The sequence below is a fragment of the Taudactylus pleione genome, unplaced genomic scaffold (genome assembly GCF_031769625.1).
Source record: "Taudactylus pleione unplaced genomic scaffold, aTauple2 ptg000678l, whole genome shotgun sequence".
Classification (NCBI taxonomy): Eukaryota; Metazoa; Chordata; class Amphibia; order Anura; family Myobatrachidae; genus Taudactylus; species Taudactylus pleione.
The window spans coordinates 859,308-887,055 of record NW_028285080.1 but is presented as its reverse complement, the minus strand read 5'-3'; the positions used below and the strand labels follow the sequence as shown (position 1 = coordinate 887,055).

Here is a 27,748-nt window from a genome sequence, read left to right as displayed (position 1 = left end):
ATGTAGATAGAGCAGTGGGAGAGAACTTTCAAGACATTCATAACAACAAAATGACAATCAGAAAACCCCATTACAGTGAAGGGGAAAATATATTAAAACCAACCAAAAAACATTTATTTTGATGGAATTGATTCAAAAGCTTTTAGAAAAAAATGCTTAAGAACCAGCCAGTTAGCATGTACAAAAATTAGATTTCATTACATTGAGATAAAAAGGCAGAAAATGGATCTTTTTAGAGGCACTGCTTTATTTTGCTTCAAACTACAAAAACACTTTTATTTTGAAATCTGGACAAGGCAAATTACAACTTATAGTTTTGCCAAAAAGGAGAAAATTGGTGAGGACTCTAACAGACAAGATGCCTCAAGGTAATTTAGTGTCTCATCAAATTAAAAATACATTGGGCCTGAATCAGACTTGTATGCACTGCCAATGTAGGTGTAGTAGAGCAATTTCTTCTACTATTCATGCATCTAAGTTGCACCACTAATATTGCCCGGAAAGAGTCACAGATGTAATTTCAGGTGCACACAGGGAGGCGTGTATTGAAAATGTTCTGGGCATTCCCAGGCAGTGACACAGAGATGTCTTAGTAATCAGGGAGATTATTGGGGTGTTGTTGGTGCATCAGTGAAAGTGGTTGCATACTCAGATGCTGGACAGCTGACACAGAAGTCCATACTCGAACGAAGAAACTGCACCTGACATAGGGCTAGTGCAAGTTTCAATGGTGCGACCGATGGTGGCATCTAAGGATGCACCAATCAGTATTAAAGCGTGTATGGATGCTAACAGTAGGCATCTCAATACTTGCACATACAGATGCATGGATGTGCATAAGGGAATGACTTTGCAGCAGCATTTGCATAAAGTAACAGGAGAGCAACTGCCAATAGATGCAGCTGCAGGTGTTTCTTCATCCAGCTCTGAAGCAGGCCCATTATTCAGCTGCGGTATATATTAGTTATTTCAGTTAAGTTATGGCATGGAATCACTTATTTAGTTATTAAAATAAAACATTACTTTCAGTCAGTTAGTTTTCCTTAAATTATGATCTATAATATGTTGCCACAAAGTGTGACATAACAAAGAGATATGTGCTGTGGACCCACAGCACAGCAAGCCCCTAATAATTTTAAGGGGCTTCAATGTGAACAAATACATCAAGCTCCAGAAAGCATAACTTACCAGAACTTGAGCCCTGTCCTGCCGAGTTTAAAAAAGAAGGAAATAGACTATCTCATGCAAGGTTCCTCCCTGTCAAATTATTATCGATCTAAGCTGATACCACGGGGATTCAGAGCGAGTAACATCCCCACAATTGGAAGAAATAGTGCAGATTTCTGCAAAAAATGGATCTCAGTCCTGAACAAGTGCAGCCTGGACCTGACGCTCCTTGTAGTAGATGAGGCAGGAAAAGTACTACAAGTGACTCGGGACAAAATTGACACCTTTACAATATTGAACAAAGCAGCTATTGAGGATAAAAACAACAAATCACTGAGAGAAAAATTAGAAGCCCAGTGTCAGACTTACCGCATGGAATTGAACACATTTAAAAAGAAGAAATTAACCATAGTACAAACGGATTATGAGGAATGCCGAGTTTACAGATGGCTTAATGGCATAGAACCTGTCTATCAACAACCGTGTCCCATTTCTAAAACCTCATGGAGAAATAGGAAACAAAGAAATTTTAAAGAAAAAACTTTCTCTAACAGTGACAGCGAACTCTATGTATTAGATTGTGATGACACCTCTACCCCCAAGGAGCTCCCTTTAGGCTGCATCACCAGAGCCAAAGGAAAAGTCTCAGGCATTCCCCCACGAGGAGAGGGGGACAAAACGAAAGGAATTACAAAGCCACCAAAAAACAGAAGGAAGAATTAATCTACAACCTATCATCTCACACAGTCACAGGCGTGGAAACTAGAGTCCTCAATAAGGGACTCTCATTTGTGCCTACTAATCAACACAACGAGTTACAATGGAAGATCGACATCCAACGACTAAATAGGTGACTAAAGCTAAAAGAGTGTTTTCAAAAACAAGGAGATGAAACCATTACCCCATATAATTCATTTCTAGCACAACGGAAGGTTTCCACTTTCGATCCTTTCTCGAACAACGGATCATTAAAGACCTTTTCACGCTTATTAGATGAGTTGGTTGACAAATTTAATTTGGCCAAAGTTTACAATCATTCCAATATGTCTAAGGAAGAAAATCAAGCCTTGAAAACTCTTACAAATAACAAACTAATTGTTATCCACCCCGCGGATAAGGGGGGAGGAATCGTCCTACAAAATTTGGATAAATATATCAAGGACATAGATATACAATTGATGGACAGTGATACGTACTCCAAATTAATTAAAGATCCCACTGTAGAATATAAATCGAACTTGGACACAATATTACTTCAAGCTTACAACTGTGGACAATTAACCAAGAAAGAATATACAGCTTTATTACAACCATTTTCCATTGTCCGGGTAATATACACTGTTCCTAAATTGCACAAGAATCTAAATAACCCCCTGGGTAGACCCATAATATCTGCCCGGGGGTCCCTATTTCAGCTGATCACACAATTTTTGGATTACCTTATCCAGCCTTATATTATCAAACAATCCATGTTTTTGTAGGATACCACGCAGTTCCTGATTAAATTAAATGACATACCATCGGTCCCTCCAGACATTATCCTGTGTACACTGGATGTTAAAAATCTATACACAGTGATTCCACCAACAAGGACTTGAAGCTATGAGAACCTTTCTGCAAAACAATAACTTTGACAAACTGGACATCCCACTATACATTCAGCTTTTGGAACTTACATTGAAGCAAAATTATTTCATCCACAACAGTACATTTTACTTACAACAAACCGGCTGTGCGATGGGGTCCAATGTGGCCGCATTGTACGCAAACATTAAAAAAACAACCTCTGTTCTTGTTTGAACATAAATCTGATACCAAATTTGCTGATGATATAATGTTATACACAAGATATAAAGACAATTTCTTTATATTATGGAAAGGCACAGAATCTGCCCTTATTAGCCTGATTAAGAAGATCAACGAAACCCGTGGACCAATTAAATTCACATACCAGTACAGTCATACAGAGATTAACTACTTGGATGTCAATGTTAGTATCAAACATAATTCAATTCAAACCTCAATATATAACAAAACCACAGATCATAACACATTGCTTCATCATAGCAGTTGCCATCCTCCTTTTTTGAAAAAAGGACTACCTAGGTCCCAAATGATGAGAGCAGCACGCATTACCAGCAACAAGCAACAAGTAGATGATGCATTAAATCAAGTTTGCAGATAGGGGCTACAGCATCAGGGAACTACAAAAAAACAAAGCAAGAAATTCTTCAAATTCCCAGAGAGTTATTATTAGCTCCATATAAGAAAGAAAGGGTTCAGAATAAAATTCCATATGTTACAGAATATTATTTGTCCAGTGCAGTAGTTCCAAGGGCCATCAAAGCCTTTTGGCCCATAATCTCAGGTGACAGAGATTTACCAGGGCTCAAGAATAAACAATTAATGCCAAGTTACAAAAGAGGGAAAAATCTCAGGGATCTATTGGTCAAAACAGACATCTCAGGCACACAATTGCACAATCTGCCAACCATTCAGAAAAAGAAGCTGAGATGTTAAAAATGTCCATCTTGTGTCACCTGTTGATTCTTGGAAGCAGGACACTACTTCAAACATCCTCATACTGGTTATAAGTACAAAATTCGACATGCACTTACTTGTACCACACAATACGTGGTCTATCTCATCACTTGTGCTTGCGGACTTTACTACGTGGGCCAAACTACAAGAACCTTTAAAGAAAGGTTGGTGTTACACATGTCCGCCATCAGAGCAGCCCTATTAGACAAGAACATTGACCAACCAGTGGCTCGCCATTTCAAGGCATTAAATCATACTTTAACTGGTCTTAAATATAAAATCATTGATCACATATCCGTATCAATTCGTGGAAGCGACAGAAATAAACAACTTTCCCAATGTGAAGCAAAATGGATTTTTCTTTTGGATACCCTATCTCCACGAGGTCTAAATGAAACAAATACGTGGAATGTATTTCTATGAAGAGCACATCTTCTATGAAGAGCACGTGAGACTCTGTCTGAATAGTTTTATTATTACTCACATGCATTGTTCAATATGTTTATCTGCACATCCTTATCATTATTGATTACAGATAGCCTTTATTCATATATAAGTATATTCAGTTCTAGTGTGTGTCATGTAACATTTTTTACTGTTTTTAATCACATCTGCACAGCAACCTATTTCACTTTATATCTTAGTGTCTCCCTGAGTCAGCTGGCTGGTGTGACGCATTTGGGTTGCCAGGGCTACAGATTACGTCATAACGGCTGGCAGGGTCTGGGCTTCCCCTGTTTGACGCGCCAGCTGACTGCCGAGGGAGACCAGCGTGCATACACGCGCCTATTCACGATACACTATTCAAGGTAAGACACTGTCCAAGTCCACTTTTAATGCACAAGTCCTGAGGAAAAAGCCCTCCGTGGCTTTGAAATGTTGACAAAGTTTGTGTATATGTTATCATCTTAATACAAGAACTTTTTTTTCATCATTGGAGTGATGCTCCCTCCTTCCTTTGGAGCTAACTTGGCTTCTATGGAGATGCTTTGTGTATATATATATATATATATATATATATATATAAATATATATATACTTTTCATGAATATGTCTATGTGAGTCTACAATAAAGCTATGATTGTAATTTTTCATGACTACCTGGTGAGTGCCCTTTTTCACAATTCTTTATATATAGATATTTAGGGGTCTATTTACTAAGACGCTGTGTTAATGCCACTCCTGCTTTGCCTGCTACCACTGCAGAGCAGGAGCTGGCTAAAGCAGAACTTACTAAAAATAGACCAGCCAAGGAGGGTGAATGTTAAGTCACCCCCTCAGCGGTAACAGCTAACACTCCCTTCTCCTGAAAGCCCTGTGTGTGACTCACCATCTCCAGCCTCTGTCCGGCAGCAGCAGCGACTTTTTTTTCAACAAACTTTATTTAAAAACGGCCAACTTGACACAGCTCAAGTCCTGCTTCTCCAATGAGGAGAAGCAGGTAACAGCAGCTACAGGAGGCGATATCAGCACTGGAGAAGTCAGCAGACGGTAAGTGACATCTCCTCTTAGTAATACCTGGGACACTTAGCGCTGCCATAGGTGTTTATGGCAGCGCTAAGTGCCCCAGGTCCAGTGTGATATTGTAGGCTGGCAGGCTACAGGCAGAGAAAATCCCTTTAGTACATACTGAGAAGCGGTATGTACAGGGATTTTCTCTGCCTTTAGCATTTTTCCCCCTTTTCTCCCCTTAATAAATAGACCCCTTAGGGCTATATTTACTGAAATGAGAGTTTTTAAGTGGAGATGTTGCCCTTAGCAACCAATCAGATTGTAGCTATTATCTTCTAGAAGGTGCTAGTTAAATGTTAAGTAGAATCTGATTCGTTGCTATGGGCAACATCTCCACTTCTAAAAACTCTCACTTTAGTAAATATATTTTGGGGACAGTTTTGAAAAAACAACAACTTTATACTGTAGTTTTAAATATATGTGTGTACGTGTGTATGTATGTATATACTGTGTATATATATATATATATATATATATATATATATATACACACACACACACTGTCAATCAGTAGACACTGTCCAATCACTGTTGCCAGCAGTGATCGGGCACATGGGGGCAGAGGCGGTGCTGATATACCTGCTGACAATGGCACTGTGAACCCAGTGGAAGGGGAGGGAGGTCCTAGGGGCAGGAAACAGTTCAGCAGCAGCGGCAGATGTTTAGGAGCTGGGTTGCTGCTATCACTGATGGCAGCCGCAATGGGAGGAGGGTGCAGTCGGCTGGACATAGCGCAGCAGCCGCGGCGACTACACGGAGCAGCGGCTACTACCTTCTTTGAACGGGCCATGAGGGGTGAAGCCAGCTTCCCAATCACTGCTGGCCACAGTGATTGGGACACAACAGACTTACCTAGACTTGTATGACTTACCTATAATTTGTAGGCACAATTCTAGGTAAGTCCTACAAATTATATACTGTAGTGCAACTTTGGTTCATTTTTGGTGCGTGGGTCCCCCTGGATTGCCTTGGTTGATCTGTTTCAGGGCACCACATTATAACACAAATTTCTTTTATGGCACATTTTAACCCTTCACTGTGTGTTTATTATACATGTACCTCACTTTTTTATTTTCATTCTTTATATGCAGCTGTGGCTGCTCTTAAATTATCTCTTTTACACTGCACTTTTCTTACTATGGCGGTGTCCTGGGGCAGCTTAGCTGGGCCAGTTTGGTGGTGTCCTGAACTCTGGATTTGAATCGTAGTATGTTAGGGACCTACCCTGCAGAGGTTACCTGGATATGGTGGGTAGGCCCATAACCTTGGCCAAGATTATGCTAAATACCTCTACTGATTGCAAAATTCTATTGCATTTATATATTATTAATAATTTGGAGTTGTGCACCTCATATTTGTCTGTTTTTGTGCCTGCAATCAGTCTCATCAGGTATCACCTCCCATTATATAATATATATATATATATATATATATATATATATATATATATATATACACACACATACACACATATATATATATATATATATATATATATATTACAGGGTGTGCAGTCCAGAAATCTTCCTTATGCAAGTATGAGGTGAATAGGAGTAGATTGTATTGGAATATAATTGCGATGCATGATATATCCTGCCCTAAAAGTGTCAACAACTGCACTATGAAATAATGTTGCAATTATTGTTTTGGACAAGACATACAAGGGGATTACAGTTAGCATATACTACAGTAAATAAAAAAGGTACTTTCACCAAAGTGTACCATGTGCTATTCGACAAATGGTTGAGGCAGAGCAGAGGTAATAAGAAGATTTCATGAATTTTGTCAAGTGTAAAATGCAGTAAATGTGCCGCGTGTTGCATATGTGAAGACTTCAAAACAAATCCAGCCCTGTACACAGTACAATATCTGCTATCAAAGATTGATAACATCTATGCATTTCTGTCGGGAGGAAACCACATAACAAAAATAATTTTAGCACAAGCTTATTTACAAATATACAATGAAGATGCATAAAAGAAATACTTGGCAATCACCACACATAAAAGGTTATTTCAGTACAAATGTCTTGCTTTTGGAATAGCTGCAGCCCAAAGAATATTGAAAGAGCTATTAATTAAGTGTTACAGGGAATACCTGGTACACTGTGTTACCTCAATGATATTATATTACAGTAATATATGATGAAGATCAGTCAAACAATCTTAAAAGCATACTCATGAGATTACCTGACTATGGGCTGAGAGCCAATTGGGATAAAATGTGAGTCTTTACTGGAGACATTTAATTGACAAAAAAGCTTTGCACACATCCAAAGATATACTGTAATTGAAGCAGTACTGCAAGCACTGTGCCAGTTGAGATCTTGTCTAAGCCTAATGAATTATTATCACAAAAATCTACCTCAAATAGCAAATATGTTACACCTATTAAATGCACTTTACAAGCGCAAATTAATAAATTATATAAATTCCTTATGCTCACTCCTGTTGACCCCAGATCCAAAGGCCTGCATGTGGTTGGATTTCTTGAACTGGGATTTAGGTACAAAAAAAAGCAGTTGATCCCATTCCTCACAGTTACAATAGCAAGGAAAATAATTATATGTCACTGGACAAAAATGTCCTCTCCCTCAGTCTCAGAGGTCAAAATAAAACTTCTCCAGCTATTATATTTTGATAGAAGGGACACCTTCCCTGATATAAATAGAGGAGCTGAAAATTTCATTCTAAAGGGTGTTTCTATATAGACTCCTTGGATCCTGCATCTCAAACTCACATTCTTAAAATTTTCAAATCCACAGAGAGGTTCTTGTGTAGACAACTCTCAGAATGTACACGTATAGAAATGTAGTATTTAGTAATTTATTTATTTATTTTTTTGTTACTCATGTTTATTCTTATCTCACTTACGAAAACTAAAAATAGCATATACATATTCACTTTGTCATTATTTGCACATGTCTTCATTACTCCTGCTATATTATGCCAACCTAGGATAGTTGGGTCTTTGTTATTTATATGAAGCTATAAATCTATATGAGATGATATCATGTTGTCACTCTATGCCTGTGGTCTTTAATCACGAGTACAAGACCAGACCCTCCCCTCACCTTTCCCTTTCCTTCCTGTCCAATTTCTTTTTATTTTCATTGAATGTCTTGTCCATTGTCTTTCCCCCAAGTCATTTTCATTTCCTGTCCTTACTGTTCTATAAGTATTATGTTAGTTGGGTCTAAGCCAGTTCAAGATTTGCTATTGTAATTGGTTTATATTGTCTGTCTATCGCAAAACAGATGTGTAAGACATATACTTATTGTTCTTCAGACACATATACAGTAGTTTATGATATTTTTCCCATGTAATGCTGGTCATACAACTGTTCTCTATCTGATGATACAAATCTGCTGTCTTTTAACCTATGTTCACTGGCTTATACACTAAGTATTCTCATTTAATTGTATAATATTTGTAAACTCTTAATAAAGCAGATTTAAAGAAATGCACTTTTACAGAAGAGAGAATCATGTAAATGGTCTACATCTTGTGAAAACAAAGAAATAACTTCTCTCCCACCATGGTCCTGCTACTCCACCACTAGACCCTTCACCTTCCCTTCTTTCCCCGTCACCTCTCCTCACCTCCACTCCCATCACACTAAACTCCCTCCTTGTCCAACACCTGCAGCTTTCTTTCCTTGATCAGGAGCCATACCATCCCAATGCTCTCTTCATCCCCCTGCTCAATATTAATATCACCTCCACGCTACAGCAACTCTGATAATCTCATTCATATTTTCCCTCTAAATCTGTCCATCTCCGGTGCCCTCTGAAATGCCAGATGTCTGTAATAAAATGGCCCCCACCCATGACCTTTTCATCTCCAACTCCCTGAATCTCCTAGTTATCACCAAACTGTTAATGTTCGAGTAGCTGTCTTCTATCACCCAACTGGTCCTATCTCCAAATTCCTTTACAAGTTTGCTTCCTGGCTCCCCCTCTTCCTCTCTTCAGACCTTGCCTCCCTCATATTTACTATCCCTACCAATGTCCCCACTGACCCCTCTACCTTTTAAATTCTACCCTCACATCATCATTTGGTCTCTCTCAATAGACCTCATCACCCTCCTATGTGAGTAGACACTCACTTCATTTAGTCTTCACTCACCCCGATATCTCTGATTTTAGCAATTGCCCATTCCCTCTCTCTCTGACCATCATATGTTTTCTTTAAAGTTATCTCTCAATCTTTTTTCACCCCTTCCTCCCAAGGCTACCATCACCAAGCAGAACCTTGTGGCTACTGGCACTATGGGCTAATAAATAGATGTACTTAATCTTGAAGTTTACTCAGTTCTAGGGTTGCTGATCCCCAAATTCCACAGTATGAAAGACATGCTGTTACGTTTGGGCCAGTGACAGAGCTGTGACAGGCAGCATCATAGAAAATTATGTGGTGTCATCCCCATTATCTGGATGTGCTGAAGCCAGTGGCTGCATCCTTTGATGCAACTTCAGGAATGGGAATTTCCTAGCCATGGTAAGTAACCTGTCCTATGTCATTATCCTTCCTGCTCAACTCACTACTCTGCTCCATTGTCTCTCTCTCCTGCCCTGACCATGATGTTTCCTAATACAATGTCTCCCTTATTTCTGCTCTAGACTATTTTACTATAGTGGTCACTACTGGCCTGTGCAGAGACACGCCTCAACCTTGGCATTCCAAATGCAACAGATAAATGCAAAAATGTTTACAAACTGCTAAGCAACAGTGGAGGAAATTGCACTTAAATTCATACTTCCTTCATTTCAAATGTATTCTCTCAACATACAGTGCTCTCCTTTCCCTCTCTAAACAGTCTTATTTCAAAACCCTTATCTCCTGCCAGTCCTCCAACCCCCATCATCTCTTCACCACATTCAACTCTCTCCTCTGTCCTTCCTCCTCACTTACTCTCTTTACTCTGTGCCCTTGACTTTGCCACCCACTTCACATCCAAAATGTAATCCATCCATGAGGATATTACATCCCACCAGACCTTAATCATCCCATTCTCTTCTTTCACAGCCTGCCTTTCTCCATGTTTGCCATACATTTTGCCTACTCTGACTTCCTTCTCTGCAATATCTAAAGATGAAGTCATAGCCCTAATCTGGTCCTCACCCACTTGCACCTACCCCCTTGACTCTATCCCCTCCCACCTCCTCTGCTACCTTTTTCCCATTGCCTGTTCCCATTTTGCTCATATCTTCAATCCTTCTCTCTTATCAGGCAGTCTCCTTTTATTCAAGCATGCCCTTGTCTCCCCTATTCTGAAAAATCCCACCCTTGATCCAGACACTCTCTCTAATTACCGACCATTTCTCTCCTCCCCTTTGCCTCTAATCTCCTTAAGTGGAAAGTCTACAACTGTCTTTCCACCTTTCTTTCCTCCCACTCCCTGCTTGACTCATTTCAGCATGACTTTTGTAATCTTCACTCCACAGAACAAAAGCAGCAATGACCTTGTTGCTGCCAAATTCAATGTGCAAAAATGGTTTATTTCACAATAGCACAATTGAATGCAGGATAATGTGAAGCCCTTGAAGACTGGAGAGTATGAAAAACACAACTACCAGAATAAGTAAAATGTATAAATAAACTTGAGACAGGAGCATGCATTAAGTGAACATAGTGCAAGTTCCTAGAACAGGGGCAAATTGCTAATAGATAGGTCCAGAATGCACACAGATAGCTACAATACAATGCTGAACAGAACTCTGGATGTGAACTTAAAGCTGAATAGGAATCACAGGCAGGAACAGACCCCAAAACATCAATGACCAACACCAACACTGTGTCAGTGGGTCATTTCTAACAGGTGAAACACAAGTGAATGAGATAATGAAATTAATCCCTCACAGGTGAGATCCACAATAGTTCAGGGAGTAAATTCTAGGCAGCAGCTCCTACAGGTGAAACCCAGTACTGCACAATGAAAATACACAAGCAGAGACTTAAAAAAAGGACAAACAAAATATGCATAACTTAATATTAGTAGAGCAGACAGTTGCTGTCATCAATTGGGAACAAGTAATTATCTAGTGATATCTAATTATCCAGTGGAATCTAAATTATCTAGTGATATCTATTGCAGTTAAGGTATATGATATTAAAGTTAATGGTTGGCTAAAACAAGGCAACTCATCGTATCCTGCATTCTTAGCAACAATAAATCAACTGTCTGTACATCAAGAAACATTAATATGTGGATCTTGGCTAATAGTGAAAACCAAGCATCATACAAAAATATTGGAAATATTGCACGAAGGTCACCTTGACACCATGTAAATAGAGGCCTTAGGTAGAAGTTATGTATGAGGACCTAGAATCAAACATATCAAATCTATAACTAAAACATTTAAGGGTGATGAAGATACAAAATACCTCTTCACCAGCTCCATTAGACTCTTGGGGATGGTCCATATTCTCATGGCAAACAGTTTCTATTGATTGTATTGGTCCATTCATTGATCCAATGAATTCTTATTGTGGTGGATGCACACTGCATGTGGCCTGAAGACCTCAAGATTAAAATTTCATCATCTTATCAACCCACAAATCTTTTGAGAACTCTATTTTCTAGAAATGGGTCACCTGAACAATTTTGTGATAATGGGCATTAGTTTGTTTAAGAAATATTCCAGAGATTTTGAATGCATAATGGAATACAGCACATTACTTCAGCCCCATAATATTCAGTAACTAGTGGATTAGCTGAAAGATCTGTTCAGGGCCTTGAGAAAATTACAATGCAAAATTAACAATTTCTTATTTGCTTTATTGAAATGTTGAACATGCTGCTACAGACCAAACAACCGCAAAGGTGTTCCCCAGTAGAAACCTGAGATTTCATTAGGTCCACATTAAGCAAATCAAATAAATGTATGAAAATGACTAAAGGCCAGAAAATGTTATCATAGGTTTGTTGATATTACAAATGGCAACTAGGAAACCTAAGTTCATGGTCTGGTCCTCTAATTTATATTGTTGATATTGGTGGAGGTTTATTACTTCATCTTGTAGATTACATTTTTAATACACAAGGAATTGAGTTTGCAGGTTCAAACATCAAATTGATTCAAAAGAGCTCAAATGTTGAATATTTTCAAGAGCAAAATTAAATTTTCATGGAATTACTGCTGGTTGCTTCCACAGAAATATCATAAATGTCCTCCCCAAAGACTCAATTTATAGTCTACACAGAGGTTCCCAAGCTTTCTTGCACCACCGAGAACTAGAGTATAAGAACTTTTTTCATGGCATACCTTGTCCAAACGTTTCTTGTTGAGAAATATATAAAAAATATTATCAGCTTGACTGCTGCTATACTGTGTTGGAAACATTGGATATGATGTATGTTAAGGTGTTGATATTGTAGGCACACACCAACGGATGACTGAAGCCCAGTTAATTAACCAGTGGTGTTGGATTATTTTCCTAACAGGGTTAAGTCTCTTTTAACCCTTCACTACTAAGTACTAGAAGTTCTCCTCTTATTCTGTAGTTGTTGTTGCTGAAATAAAAAGGAGATTTTCACCATGATGTCATAATGCTTGTGTGATAAGACAATATCTGTATGTTCCAGGTAAAATATTGCAGAATTGTTTAAAAAGAGAATATCAGGTGAGTCCACTTTTTCAAATAATGTGTTACGAGATATTCTCTGGTGATCATGTATGATCACCAGACAACAACCCTGCAATGCATTTAACAAGGTGTATTAGTGTGTACCAATTGCACTGGAAGTGATTTGCAAATAATGTAACTGTCCTCTGTAAAAATTGCAGTAAAAGCAATAAATGCTATCATATACTGATAGGGGTGCTACCACTGACAAAGCAGTTAGAAACGAAACAGGAATCGTCTTTCCGCTTGCGTACTGTTATTTTGCTCTACCCTCTATGTATGTTTCATATTGTAATAACATAATTCCTCCTAGATCAGTGTTAGAAAGATGGTGGGATTAGCCTGTGAGGACACAATGAGTTAGAGTATGACTGTCCCTGTGTGTGCTATTAATTTGTGATCCAGGATACACAATGAACTATTTCAGTACCCTCTGTTAGGGTCAGTCCTTTTATATATCATATGCCCCTACTCCCTTTATCATAAAGATAGACATTATATTCAGATTTATGAGCATGTCATACATTTTTTCTAAATAATATACAGTATATGAATAAATGTAGAAACATAGAATTTGACGGCAGATAAGAACCACTTGGCCCATCTAGTCTGCTCATTAAACTTGTTCATGTGAATATAAGTATTAACTGTAGTGGCTGCTACACATATAATTTGGGTTTAGTATAAAAATAGGTAAACTCTAATTTGCTATATTGCAATTACATGATCACAGGTGTTTAATATTCTTTTATCCAGTAATCTGATGATTAATGAAACTCTATAGTAAAAATTTCATTTAAATCAGACCAAAAATGGATAAAATTTTACTGTACCACTGTTTCACTGTTCAAGACATTTTCTATGGTGATAATTTACATATCTTTAGACTGAATGGTTTAAGCCAACACATATTATCATAAATGGGGTATTATGAGGTTACCATAATTTTAATATATTAGATATCTAATTCTTTATGTTCCTTACCAACTAGACCTATTCGTTATAATATGAGTAATCTTTATATTGGCTAATATCAGCAATGACCTATAGACACATTAATTATAGATGTGCCACATAAGGGTTGGGTATGAGATCCCGGAGGTCGGGATGTCGCTGGTCAGTATACCGACAGTGGCATCCCAACAGTCAGAATCCCAACACCCATAAGAAAACAAGGTAAGACTAACCCTTACTCCTACCCCTAACCCTGAGACTCCCTCCCCGGTGCCTACACCTAACTCCCCCCCTAGTGTGCCTAAACCTAACCTCCCCCTCCCCACACCCTAAACCTAATCCTTCCCCCTAGTGAATAACCCTAACCCTCCCCCTAATGCCTAACCCCATCCCTTACCCTCCCAATAATGCCCTATACTTACCTTCGGGGTGCTGGCAGTCATGACTCTGGTGCAACGCTGTCGGGATTTCGGCGCCGGCATTTTGCCTTGTCGGCATCCCACTCACCGTGGGTGCTGGCTACATCCCCCACATAAGCACTGACTATCTGTTTACTCATTTTTTGGGGCAAAATACAAACAGTAAACTTATATATCTAAAATATATTGAACCTATCTTTATATAAATTAATCTACATGCATTTAAAAAGTATAAGTAACCGCATACAAACTTGAATTGTTATTTTAAAGGACTAAATCAATGTGAACTACCTGTACTATACAGCACTTTCTTGCTGATATCCTTTCTTGGAAATCATCTAATAGCAACAGAAATAAATGTAACAGTATCTTTAGGGTGCACAGCATTTTTTAATCGTAGTTTTTACATTTCTTGTATACTTTCTTCACCTTCTGAATTTATTTAGCTGTTTTTTTCAAAAAGTTGCAAATATGTCATTTATAAGGTGATTAATAATAAAAGTTATGTTTTAACTCTACTTGAGCACCACAAAAAGGACAATTCCTTCTCTTATGTACAGTATGTTCTCATTTCACGTAATACTGTAGGTTGTCTAATGGTAGACCTTGTTGGGCTGCCGTACATTTTCAAGCGCAATTTTTAGTATGAAAATGTACATTGGGAAGTCAGCATTTTGCTCTTTTGCAAAGGCAGCTTAATGCCAAAGTAAGAGACATTGACTATTTCTTTGTGATGGTTAGAAAAAACAAACATTTGCGCTTAGTTCACTTTCTTATCATTGTAATAAAAAAGCCATTTTTGGCCATTTTGTGTGGATTGTCATGTGAGGAGTACAAATCAAACTAATGTTAGAAACAATGAGATGTAAATGAACCTCAATAAGGTAATTCACTAATTTCGTTATCAATTACTGAAGATAAGATAATTACAGGTTGAAACAAATACTTTAATCCTTTAAAACTTTTATTATAACTTTGAAGAAGGGCTCCTGGAAGGATTTGAAAAATAAATATAATTTATTCATACAAAGCAAGTTCTTAATACTACTGTCATATATAATCATGTTTTGTACAACAAGTGATTAAATATCACATTTGGGGATAGATCAAGTACTTTTAATAAGGTATTGCCTCCTTCCCTAAGAATATTAGTTTCAAATGTACCAGTTTTTATTTTTTTAACAGCTTCAACTTTTACTCACTTTTCCCTGACCTCAGGCTGCCAACTCTAACAGTTTATGCTGTTGTTACTACTCAATTAACTTAAACTAACATGTCCTAACAATGACCCCGACATTAATGAGTTATCTTATACTGGTGCCGTGGGTACCCATTCTTCAAATTAAGTTAAAACTTTTCAATGTTATCGTTATACATTAATAACTGGGTTTGGCTATCTCAAGAATTAGGTGAAACAATTAAAATAGATACAGAATTGTAATATAAAGAGAAAAAAAATCCTAATTTAAAACAAAAGAAAGAGGGAGTGGTATCCAGCTGACACGTATCATGTTATCCTGTTCACTTATGATTTCATGGCAAGATGATCCTTAGAGCTAGTGTGACTGTCCAGGAATATCATTTTGTGTATAAGATAAATTTCATGAAAAATGTGTAATAATAATATGTATTATTATTACTTATTATTATTATTATAAAATATCTGAGATTTTTTAGTAAAAGCCTTGTAAGTGATTGTGAAAAAAATATTATGGAGCAAATTCAGTGATCAGCAGGCTGAGTCTGTTCCCTCCCGAGGTGTGAGTAGACATGAATGTTACAGTAACTGCTGTCTCTGGGCTGTTTGCTTATTGATCACTAATCTGTAATTGAATAGCACAAGGCACTTTACCTGGGGTACTGACCATGCAACTCAACCTGAGCTTAATTGCATCTGCTCATAAGAATATTGGATTCATGTAGCATCCATGTCTTGGCTTGACAAAAAACTCAAAATGAAACAGCTTATGCAGTTTACACTTTTTTCCTTTTAAACAAGAAGCTGTGCTGCACGGATACAATGGGAGACATGCAGTACTATAAAAATGCTGTGCTTTTGTGACATTTTTGTAGCAGGTTGGTCTTTTTGAAACTAACAGCAGGTTTTTTTTAGAGGGCTAAATAAACTCAGTGATCTGAAGCTAAAAGCTGATGTTGATCTACAGCAGGTCCCAAGGGCTTGAGAGTGCTGTCAAAGTTTGCTTAGTAAATTTTGCCATAGTGTATGAGTTTTTGGAGTGGTTATATACAGTAGTAGCATTTAAAGGTTTATAAAGATATAATACTTACTCCATGTATATTGCAATCAATCATCCTAACCACAATTTACAAACATACTGTAATACAGCTGAAATGAAATTGATACATCTTTAAGAATTGGGTTAAACAATTAACCAAGTGAATTGAATGCATCAGAGATACAATTATATTTTACTCTACAAATTAACAATCCTGTAACATTGTCTGTGTTTCAACTTTATTTGATAAATTTATACTCAGAGATTCATTTTGATGTGAATGTTACAAATACATTATAGCCGTCAATTGGAATTGTAGCAATGCAATTAGCTCTCTTGTCTTTGGGCAATTAGAATATTTGAATACAGATGCTTTATTTAAATCTGAGCAATCAATTAAACAACTATCCTACTGGATCTGTCAAATATAACAAAATAGGCTTGTTTAACCTAAGGGAGTATTTGAATTTGGTCACATTGCAACATTCGCAAACTCAGCCTAACATTACAAACTTCAAAGTAGTGATGAAGTCTCATAATAAAAGACATTTTCAGAATATTGAATATTTGTACACATACTTAGATTCTTAGGCAGTCACACTACCTGCAGATGTGTCCTCATACATCTAGCCTCAATACGCCATGCAGCACAACTTGTCTAGTGTAAGTGAACTGTCAGGTCTTGTGCTACTCTGCTAGATTTTTTTTGCCAAAAATGCATCTAAGTCACAATGCAATGCAACTAGGATGCACCAGGTGACACTTCTATATCTGTGTGCACCTGAGTCTATATGAACCACAACAGAACTTGGAATAAAGAAAGCTACGGCCGCTACAATGTAGCACTTTGCATCAGATTGCGAATCGGACACATTTTCGGCAAAAAAGACACAAAAAGACACCCGACGCTAGCAGAGTCTCATGGGACCTGGCATACAGAGAGGGGCTTTTTATCATGACTGCAGAAAAGATGTATATTGACACATCTGTATAAGGATCAAATTGACATGAAATCATAAGAGAACATGATACATCACACCAGGCTCTCCCCCCATTTTTTATATTGTAAATCACAATTTTATTTTATTTATTTCACAAATCTATGTATAATAATAATAATCCTTATTTCAACCTAATTCTCATAAAACCCAAACTCAAAAGTGAGGTCTTACAGTAACTTACATTAAAGAGTGGGTGCCCATGTGCACCACCAAACAATATGATGACATTGTTTTTATTTTTTTTTCCTTTTGGTGGCTAACTACAATATGGATATCTTAGTAGCACCCTATGAGTTTGACATACAGTATATGCACATATAACAACTATAATGAGAAATTCTAATTAATCACTATTATTGATGTGTTCTCATACACATAGCCTCAATATGCCACATGGTACAAAAGGCACAGCGCTACTGAGCTGGACTATGCGTCATAGCGTAGCAAATTTTTCTTTACATTTTACATCTTCCTCGTTTCACAGGCACAGTGAAACACCACTCACAGTGTACTAGAGACACTGGACTGCAACTTTAAACACACAGGAATTTATTTTCGAACACATAAAAAGTATGCAGCACGGCGGAACTTGGCGTGAGAAAAACCCATGACCGCTGCATCGCAACACTTCAAAATCATTCCCACACAAATGTACAGGTGTTGCACATCAAAGTGATCAGTGGAATCTATCTAAATTGGTCTGTTACTGGCAGTTGTTTTATTTGTGTAAATAAGATGCACATTTTGAGCAAATAAGATGCTCAGAGCAGCCAAGATGCCCGGGACATGTGCTGAAAAGGGTCGTTTGGCATGACTGAAGCCACAGTGTATGAGCCAATATCTGTATACCAATGACATGTTAGAAATATAGGTATTATATGCAGCTGTAATAGACTTTGATCACACTGGTAGTTAGCCTGGAAACATTGTATACCATTATCTGATACACAGTGAATGCATATTTTAAACACTTCTGAATAATCATTGATGGTGATTGTGCTAATGTTAGTTTCTCTTTTCAATAATATAGTATCGATGAAGCATTGCCAATTCTAAGTCCATCTTCTAAATATATTTATCTGCCTACATTGGAAGGATCAAGTGAATCATCAGGTGAACCTCAATTAAACCCAATTGCTATATATTTGGGCTGCAGGTTGCTAATTTAGGAGCTGGGCACAAGGAGGATTTGTGAGATTTTAAAGTAACAAAAATTTGTTATATGTGTGTTGTTGCTACACCACATTCATTTTAGGGTGCTGAGGACGGGAAGGTTGCAGCTGCAGGTAGAATCACATTAGATGACATCAAGGTGACCTCAGGCTAAGAAAGCTGGTTCAGGAAACAAAACAAAAATCTGCAGTGAATTCACAGCAGGAACCTGGTGCTTGATTGTACTTGGATTATAAATCAGTGCTTGCTGCAAGTAATATGGGTTTAGTTAGAACCCTAGAGATCGCAATCTCTGCAAAAAATCAATAAAACTAAATTTACTGTGCTAAGCACTGTGAATTACACGGTGTGAATATATAATATAAATATAGTCTGCTGTTTGTTAATGAACAGGAGGCTTGGATAAGATATAAAATTGAATACATATATCACATATCAATTTTACTAGACATACAACAATCAAACAAATATAAAATAGTATATAAAAATATATGAAATATTAAAAATGAAATGCAATCAAAGGATGGCTCTTAGCAACTGACCACTAGCTGAAAAGACTTTGAATATATATTTGTGATACTCATGTATCTATATCAAACAGAGGTCCCTAGACACTATGTATCTATTCAATTGTCACTCTTGGCCACACTTTCACTGTGAGCATGTATCAAAATCCCACAGACAAATAATGGCAGCAAAACTTCGCTGATAGAAGCGTTTCTTCACTACTGGTGTCCCAGTGTGAGAATAGTGTCCGCACTTGAAATAGGTAATTCAAATGAACATAGTTAGTAATATATTGAATTGAATATACCTTTGTAGAGCGTGTCCACACTGTTGTCTGTCCTGGCTCTGCTTGTCTCTAGCTGTGTAGAGCCGCGACTGGAGAAGAACAGACTGCCGTGTAGTGGAAAGCGGTAAGCAGCAGATGGTAAGTGGTCAGATGGTCTGAAGACACTCCGGAAGGTTGTGATGTACAGTCAGTGTTAATATTATACGGACCTCGTCTGCCTGGATGACGTCAATGCGTTTCGTCCTGTGAATCACCGGGACTTTCTCAAGACTCGCTTCCATCAGCAGAGTTTTGCTGCCATTATTTGTCTGTGGGATTTTGATACATGCTCACAGTAAAAGTGTTGCCAAAGAGTGACAATCGAATAGATACATAGTGTCTTGGGACCTCTGTTTGATATAGATACTTGAGTATCACAAATATATATTCAAAGTCTTTTCAGCTAGTGATGGCCATCTGCTAAGAGCCATCCTTTGATTGCATTTCATTTTTAATATTTCATATATTTTTATATATTTTTTTATATTTGTTCGATTGTTGTATGTCTAGTAAAATTGATATGTGATATATGTATTACATTTTATATCTTATCCAAGCCTCCTGTTAAGTAACAGACAGCAAACCATATTTATATTATATATTCACACAGTGCTTAGCGCAGTAAATTTTGTTTTATTGGTTCAGGAAACAGGTAGCAATGAGTAAGAAAGATCACAGGAACTGCAGAACAAGGTAAGGACTGGCTAACACACAGACTAATGAGCACTAGGCACACATGTTCTCCGGAAGTCAGGCAATATCGCCAGCAGGAAGTGTAGGGCAGGCTGTAACTTAACAGAAGCAGGGACCAATGAGAGCAATCCCTGCAGAAAGCCTCCCTAATGAATAAAAGGTTTGCAGCTGTGAGCTGCACACAGACTGACAGAAAGACATGCAGCTATGAGCTGCACAGACACAGAGTTCCAGCTTCCTGCAACAACCGGAACTGGAATCAAGGCATGAATCAAGGCTGCCACGGATCATAACACTTTTTTACCTATTATAATCTCATTAGCTCTTAGAGGGGTATGCAGTCGGGAAGCCGGCGGACCTAATCCCTATAGCCGGTTTCCCAACTGTCATATCCCGGCAAGGGTCTAAAGACAAGTATCGATATCCCGAAGCCTGCCATTAGACAAATGTCGGGAGCCCGATGCCCGGCATCCCGATCGAAGGGACGCCGGGTGCCGAGCGCGGATAGCCGTGGGTGGGAGGTTTAGGTTTAGGGTTCCCAGGGAGATTTAGGCTTAGGCACCCCCCAGGAGGTTAGGTTTAAGTTAGGGGAAGGGGGGTTAGGGTTAGGCACCCCTGGGGGGAGGTTAGGGTTAGGCACTCCCCAGGGGACTTAGGTTTAAGCAGCGGGGAAGGGGGGGTTAGGTTTAGGCACTTAGAGGGGGGATTAGGGTTAGGTACTGGGGGGAGGTTAGGGTTAGGTACCCCTAAGGGAGGGTTAGGGGGTATAATTAGGTTAGCTAATACTTAGCTGAGGACGATCAGGATTTCCACTGCTGCCGGGATGCTGGTGTCGGGATTCCATGCTTCCGTCGGTAAACCATACCGATTAGATGCATGGAAAATCCAGTCTAAGAAAAACCTAACTTGTTAAACTCCATAAGTTACCTTGATCACAGAGGCCACCTTGAATAATTATCACTAACAAACTTATTTAATAAATAGTAAACACAGATAAGCAGAGTTAGAATTTAAATTAAGATCAAATTTGTCAACCAAATTGTAATTGAATTATTAATGCTTTTATTTGACAATAATAAAGAGTGTCATTAAAGTTAGTATGGTGACAGACAAAAGAACAGATGACAACAACAAGATAAACATAGATTCATACAACCCAAACATTGGTGTTCAACTCTCTGTAAATCAATAACACAAGTAGAGCGGAACCACAAAAAAATATAATAACTCGAATCATATAGCCGTTCTACCAATGCCACCATACTGTAAATGACATTGAAAATATACAACACAACAAAGGGAGGGAGGGTGGCACTTCCAGGAAAAATGATGGATAAAACAAACACGCCCCTTCTCACCACCGTTGGCTATCAATTACAAATTCGGACCGCAACTTAAAGCAGCAACCAAAAAAGTAATGCTCAGCCAGATCCTTGACTTATGCTTCAATTCTGCTTCAGTAAAGGTACAGCATATACTGTAAATATCACATTTATTTTATACATAGAGTTTAGAGTCCAGCAAATCCATATAAAGCTCATTCTATGTACTGATTAATTATTCAAAACTCAGATATGGATTAGGGGAGGCAGGATAAATAGGCAGCCAAAAATTATTCAAGAACATTTATAAGTATGTGAAACTAAATCATTAACATAATCAATATGCTAATTATGTGAGGATACACATTGACAAATAAACATACATTAGCTATGGGGTTTAATTTAATTGGTTTCACTTTTTTTCTACATATCACAACAAGACATTACAAGCAGTCCATGGAGGGCAAACATGTTTTGAGCCATGGACTGTAAGCAAGCATGATACATGTTATGCTATCATTTTATTCTACAGTTTAAAATACAATATATAAACTTCATGTGTTGCCTGCTTTATAATGCAAGTGTTACAATCACACAGATTGTAGCAGGTACTTATGAGCAGTTTGCTGTGGTGTAATTATTCTCCATGTGGGTGGAGAGGAGCTCAGTCTTGTGATACTAGGATTGCCTCATCTTGTGATGTTAAGCACTCCTGCAGGGGCCACTGTGCTTGCTATGACATGACAGGCTTTCCTCCTGTCATGCAAGTCAGTGAGTCACTCCCAGGGCCACCATTTAGCCCAATATGTCAAGGCAGTCCTAGCTTCATTTATACTTCCGCTTCTCACCAACCATATTTCTCACCAAGTTTTTTTTTTAAATTGCCCCCAGAAAAACCAACAACATTCACCTGGCATACAAATGGCCCCTACAAAACTTCAACCCACTAGGAAAATTCCTGGTGAGCCCTATGGGCAATCCACCTCTGGGAATGATTTTATGCCAGTTGTGTAGTGTGATATGCAAAATCATACTGTGCATGTACAGAAAGAAGTCTGCACACAGGTGCGCAAATACTAATCTGTAAGAATCTGGCACTTGTGCCCACTTGTGCCTGGAGAGGGAGGATTTGGGAGGGAAGGGATGAATTAGCATAGGTCGGGTACAGTAAGTTGGCGTTAGTGATAACTAATATAATGGCAGGCACAGAGAAACATGCAGTATAAGCCTATCTAAGCTATATGAGTTGTGGGTGCCTGAGGGCTGGTGCAAATAGGTGCTGCTGCTGCTGATGATGGTCACCAGGACTATATAACTGCTACTGGCTGACTGATTGTGAATTCATTTGTAAAGTTTGTTTTCATTGCCTGTGCATACTTTATATTTTTGTGTGCATGCTTTCATCTGTTTAATTTTTGCACACACGATGGAGAGTTGTACCTGCTGTATTATAGTGGGTCTCAAGTTACATTGAAACCTAATAGAGAATGCATATTTTGTAAGCAAAACAAATGGTTAAAACACAGATTTAAGTGTATGTGACATACTGTATATGCTACTGATGTTCTCCTGCAGGCATCTTGTAATGTATATGCCTCAGCAAATGGGTGTAAATAAACTATTACAGGTTTTTTAGCATAAATTATGTCTATGGATCCAGTGCAGCATCATGTCTATGTATCTGGAGATCAGCTGATATGTTGAATTACTAATGTTTGTTAAAAAAGCAAATGTGTAAAGCAGGGAGATATATTAAGCCTTGTAAAGAAAGGAAAAGAGAATAAGTGAAGAGGTTGCCCATATTGATGAATCAATAAGGTCCTGGCAAGCAATTGCTATGGCCAACTTTTTCACGTGTCCACTTCCCTATTCTTTAGAAGAATTGTTATAGCTCCCCCTTAATGTTAGTCAATGTGAAATGTTTAGCTGAACATTTAAAGTTTTAATTTACACAATTATATGTCCTAAGCTTTTATCTCCATTAATATACTACGCAATGCAGACAAAAGTGACTGGACACCCCCACGCAAGTAAAATGGTGTTTTCCTGCAGTAGACATGTGTTCATGAAGATATAAAATGAGAAGTATAAAGATGTTCTTGATAACTCTGTGCTCCCTACATTGTGGCAGTACAGAACCAACAAATGTTTTTATCAGGATGACAATGCCACCTGTCCAGGGCAATGCTGGACTAGTATACAGAAAATTCGGTAATCCGGATGGACTGGCCAGCTCAGAGTCCATATTTTAACCTCACTGAGAACCTCTGGGCTGAATTGGAGTGATGGGTGCATTCTAGGCTGACTCAACCTTCTTCAATGTCACAGTTGGTCACTGTACTTAAGGCGGAATGGCAAAACATAGCGCCTGCTGTTGTTCAGGAACTTGTGGACAGTTTGCCAAGAAGGGTGTCTGCAGTAATCACTGCATGTGGTGGACCTACAAAGTAATGATGTCAATAAAATCTTTTTGATCTGTTTGCTGTCAGTGTCCAATCACTTTGTCTACATAGTGCATATATAGTTTAAGGATGTGCTATGCATATTCATGTTCAGGTCAGACTTACCATAATTGTTGTAGTTTTCCTCATTTGTCCCATGTCCATAGTCATAATATTCTGGTACACTATAATTAATCAAAAAAATATTAGAGTTACATATATTTTACATGTTATTGGAACATGCAGAATCATCTCTTGACTTTTTTACAAACACATATTACAGAGGTATAAAAATAGATACAAGTTTAACACCTTCATGTCAGGGGCTATTTTCTACAACTATTACAAGAGCACTGCGTCACTGCCTGATCATTGTGTCATCATAATGTCACATGTTTAGGGGGCAGGCCTGGAACAGGTCAGAAAATGGCCCTGCTTTGGGACTGGTTACAGCCAAATGTACTGTCGGGAAATTTTGTATCTTATATTGTTTTACCTGCCTATCAGCAATAATAGATCAATGGTAATCAAGTTCTAATAATGGCTGACATATGAGCTGCCTTAAATTCAATGCTGTTAGAAAGCCATACTTGCCTAATCCCCCAGAATATCCAGGAGACTACAGATTTTTGAGGAGTTCTGCTGCACTAATGGCAGAGTAGACCAGTCTCCCAGATCCTGCCCACTTGCAATGAATTACATATTTGTGACATTGTACAGAGGAGGGCAAGGCCACAGTGATGTTATTATACACCCTGTGACTCCCTCCAGAACTACCCCCTCAAGGATTTTCCAGTAGAGACCATTAAAAAGCTGGCAAGTTTGTCATGGACCTTTGCATACTATGCCCTATATTTATGTCATGTCTTGAATAAAGTACATAGTTAATATACCAATTAATTTTTGGAGTACGTTTCAAAAGAAGCACTAACTGGGTATAAGTAACTGGAGGAAAAAAAGCTGAAAAGTGATTTTGTCTGTGCTTTGAAAATAAAAAGATTTTCTTCTCTATCCTAACTAGAATAAATACAAATTCTAAAGTGTTTCAAGATAATCAAGAAGTATTTCACTTTAATTAACAGAGAGAACATAACTTGCAATTTGTGTTCTAGTCAAAAAGTTGTGAATGACAACTGGTCATGAAGGGGCTGACTTGCTGAATGTTACTTGTTATACCTCTCCTGGGAGCTGTAAGTAAAACTAATTTTGAACACACAACAATTCTTACAACTAGAAATTACTGTTGTACATTAAAATACCATGAATGTTATTCCTTTTTTCCACATTTAACAGTCCAGAAGTATTTATACAAACATACTAGTGCTCAGCATTTTTTCCAAACATATTATCATGTTGCATCACTATTTATCCAAAATTAACAGCAGAAAGAACATGTACAAGACAAAGTGTTTTAGATACTGCAAAGTTTAGTAATTACCAAATATAATTTTGAAATAATTTGTCGGACTGTTAAGTATACCTCCCTGCTGTACTGATTTGCACACCTCGAAAGGGGTGGAACTTACATGAATAAGAACATTGGATCTGTTTCAGAGTTGTATACTATTCCGATGTTCACGCCATTGAGTGATTATAGAGTTCTGCACATGCATCACAGCCGCAATGCTCATGAGTGGCAATTGAATTGCTGTTACGGTTGCAGAGAGGATTCATTCACAAGTGATTGACAAGAGGTGAATGTTTAGTAGGAGGTAACGGGGAGTGATGGCTACTATTGAGGCATGTCGTAGCCATTTTCAGGGTTGTGTTTGCGAACAAGTACACAGATGACATGGCTGCGGCATCTCAGTTGCTGCAGCCTTCTGAATGACCATAGCTTCACTCAGGGAGTCGATGTTTGCATGATCTGCATCTGACGCTGCGATGGCTCTGGTGGGCATCTCAGTACAAGTCCCTGCAGCTTTTCCATTAGCATCAGGTAGCAGCTACAGTGTACAACTCTGAATCAGGCCCATTGTTGCAAACAAAAGTGGCCTTTCTAGGTACAGTAGATTGTGGCAGGGGTTGGACAGATCAGTAGAGTCTTATTTTGTTCATATTTTGAATGTCCAAATATTGGGGCTGTGGTGTCAGGAATGGAATGACCAGGTCTTTAGTGACCACAGCAATGGATGGGTAATCTCTTTAATAACTTTCAATACATTTAATTACTGTATCGTTAGCAACCTGGATGCTTCTTTGCCTAACAAGGAAATCTTCATCCCTATGACTGTAGAACTCTCAGTGGTTCTCCTAGGTTGCCAAGCACTGGAGAAGAGACTCTGATAAGTGGTAGAGTACAGTATATAAATGCTGCTGCTGTCAAGTAAATTGTTGATATCATTAGAATATTTGAATATCTTAGCCTGAACACTTAGGGCCTGATTATGAGTCAAATGTAATGCAAATGTAACTCAAGGCGATCGCTACAAAAGGAATGTGAGTGAGTGCATGTCCTAATGCTTACACATTTATGCTATCTCCCTGCCCCACTCTTCTATAAAGGAGAGCAGTTGTCATCATTACCATTGGCATTTACACCTCCACCCATGCTAGACCCAGGAGATCCATCTGAATTCATCATCCAGAATGCATATGCATGACTGACAATAGTGAGCAACTCTAGGTAAATTTCCACGAAACACCCCGATGGATGATTCTCTTGCATTCATTCATATTGCTGTCACTTTGAAATGCCCATTAAGCGGTAGAAGTGAAATAGCCTAGAAACATACCACTCTGAAACATGCATAGTATGGCAAAGATGTGATAATCAGAATCAGGCCTTTAGAACATAAATACACATACATGCAACTTTACAGAGCCTGCAGTTTCATTGATACTCCAAGTTGTGCCCTTTTAGTTGCAAGTGCATATGCGACTGAGTTGTGTACGACTATCTTCACTAAAGTAATGTTGAGATTTAAAAGTCTTTCATAAGGAAGGTCTTTGAAAAAAAGAAGGAGAATGTTATTATTAAGATATATAATTATCATTATTATTGTTATAGACCATTTTAGATTAAGTAGTGTACATGTGATGGTGTCTCTTACCACCATTTTGGTAATATGGTGCATATGGATTTGTGCAGGACATTTTTACTAGGCAAAGGGATGATTTAGGTGAAGTGAGAATGTTCCTCATTGACAGAGTCATTCCTTGCTGTGCAGAGGGGAGCAAAGTAAAGATGGCAATATCAATGTAAGTAATTCTGAATTTTATTTGAATGTAAGTAATCTAATTAGAAATCATGAACAAATGTACTATGTCTATAGGCTTTCAAAAATGAACTTAAAGTCCTTCTGGCATTTGTGTGCCTCTACTGTTCTAGGGAATTATATCTGTGATGCTAATTGTGATACGTGAACGGTAAGCTGACCCTGACTATTATATCCTGTGCACACTGAGCAGGTCATTTTGAAGCGGAATGCTGGTGATGGGAGTTCTTAAGGTGCATGGAATTACTGATCAGAAGCACATGTAGACTTAGTTTGGTAAAATTAGGCAATTCCTTACAAAGCAAATGCACAAATTTCAGTTTGTGGGGCAAGATTATTAATAAAAAGGGTTGTAGAAGGCACATTATATGGGTTTTCCTTACTCTGCAGTTGGATATACAGTGATATTCACTGTGCAAAAGGACTAGGATATTGCACTGTAATTGTCACAGTAATGTCACCCCCGTGTTCTTGTTAGTAATTTATCAATGTTGGGAGCTGTGCTTATATCCACTCTCATTATTAACCCCTATATAAGATTAAACCAAGCAATATTTTACAAGGAAAAGATTAAAAAGTTGAATTGAATTAAATTAAAGTGGAGGGGAAC

At 38.1% G+C, this 27,748-nt stretch overlaps 1 protein-coding gene across 3 annotated transcripts in view; it reads right to left on the bottom strand.

Moving 5' to 3' along the window:
* The window catches only part of KHDRBS2 (KH RNA binding domain containing, signal transduction associated 2), a 554,229-nt gene that overhangs the window by 119,470 nt on the left and 407,011 nt on the right, over nt 1-27,748 (bottom strand). For all 3 annotated transcript variants that reach the window (XR_015872448.1, XR_015872449.1, XM_088455914.1), the window contains exon 8: nt 24,047-24,105. Coding sequence is in view for 1 of the 3 variants with exons in the window: in XM_088455914.1 (XP_088312040.1) it covers nt 24,047-24,105 (59 nt within the window). In the remaining 2 variants the exon portion in view is untranslated. The remainder of the gene's footprint in view (nt 1-24,046; nt 24,106-27,748) is intronic.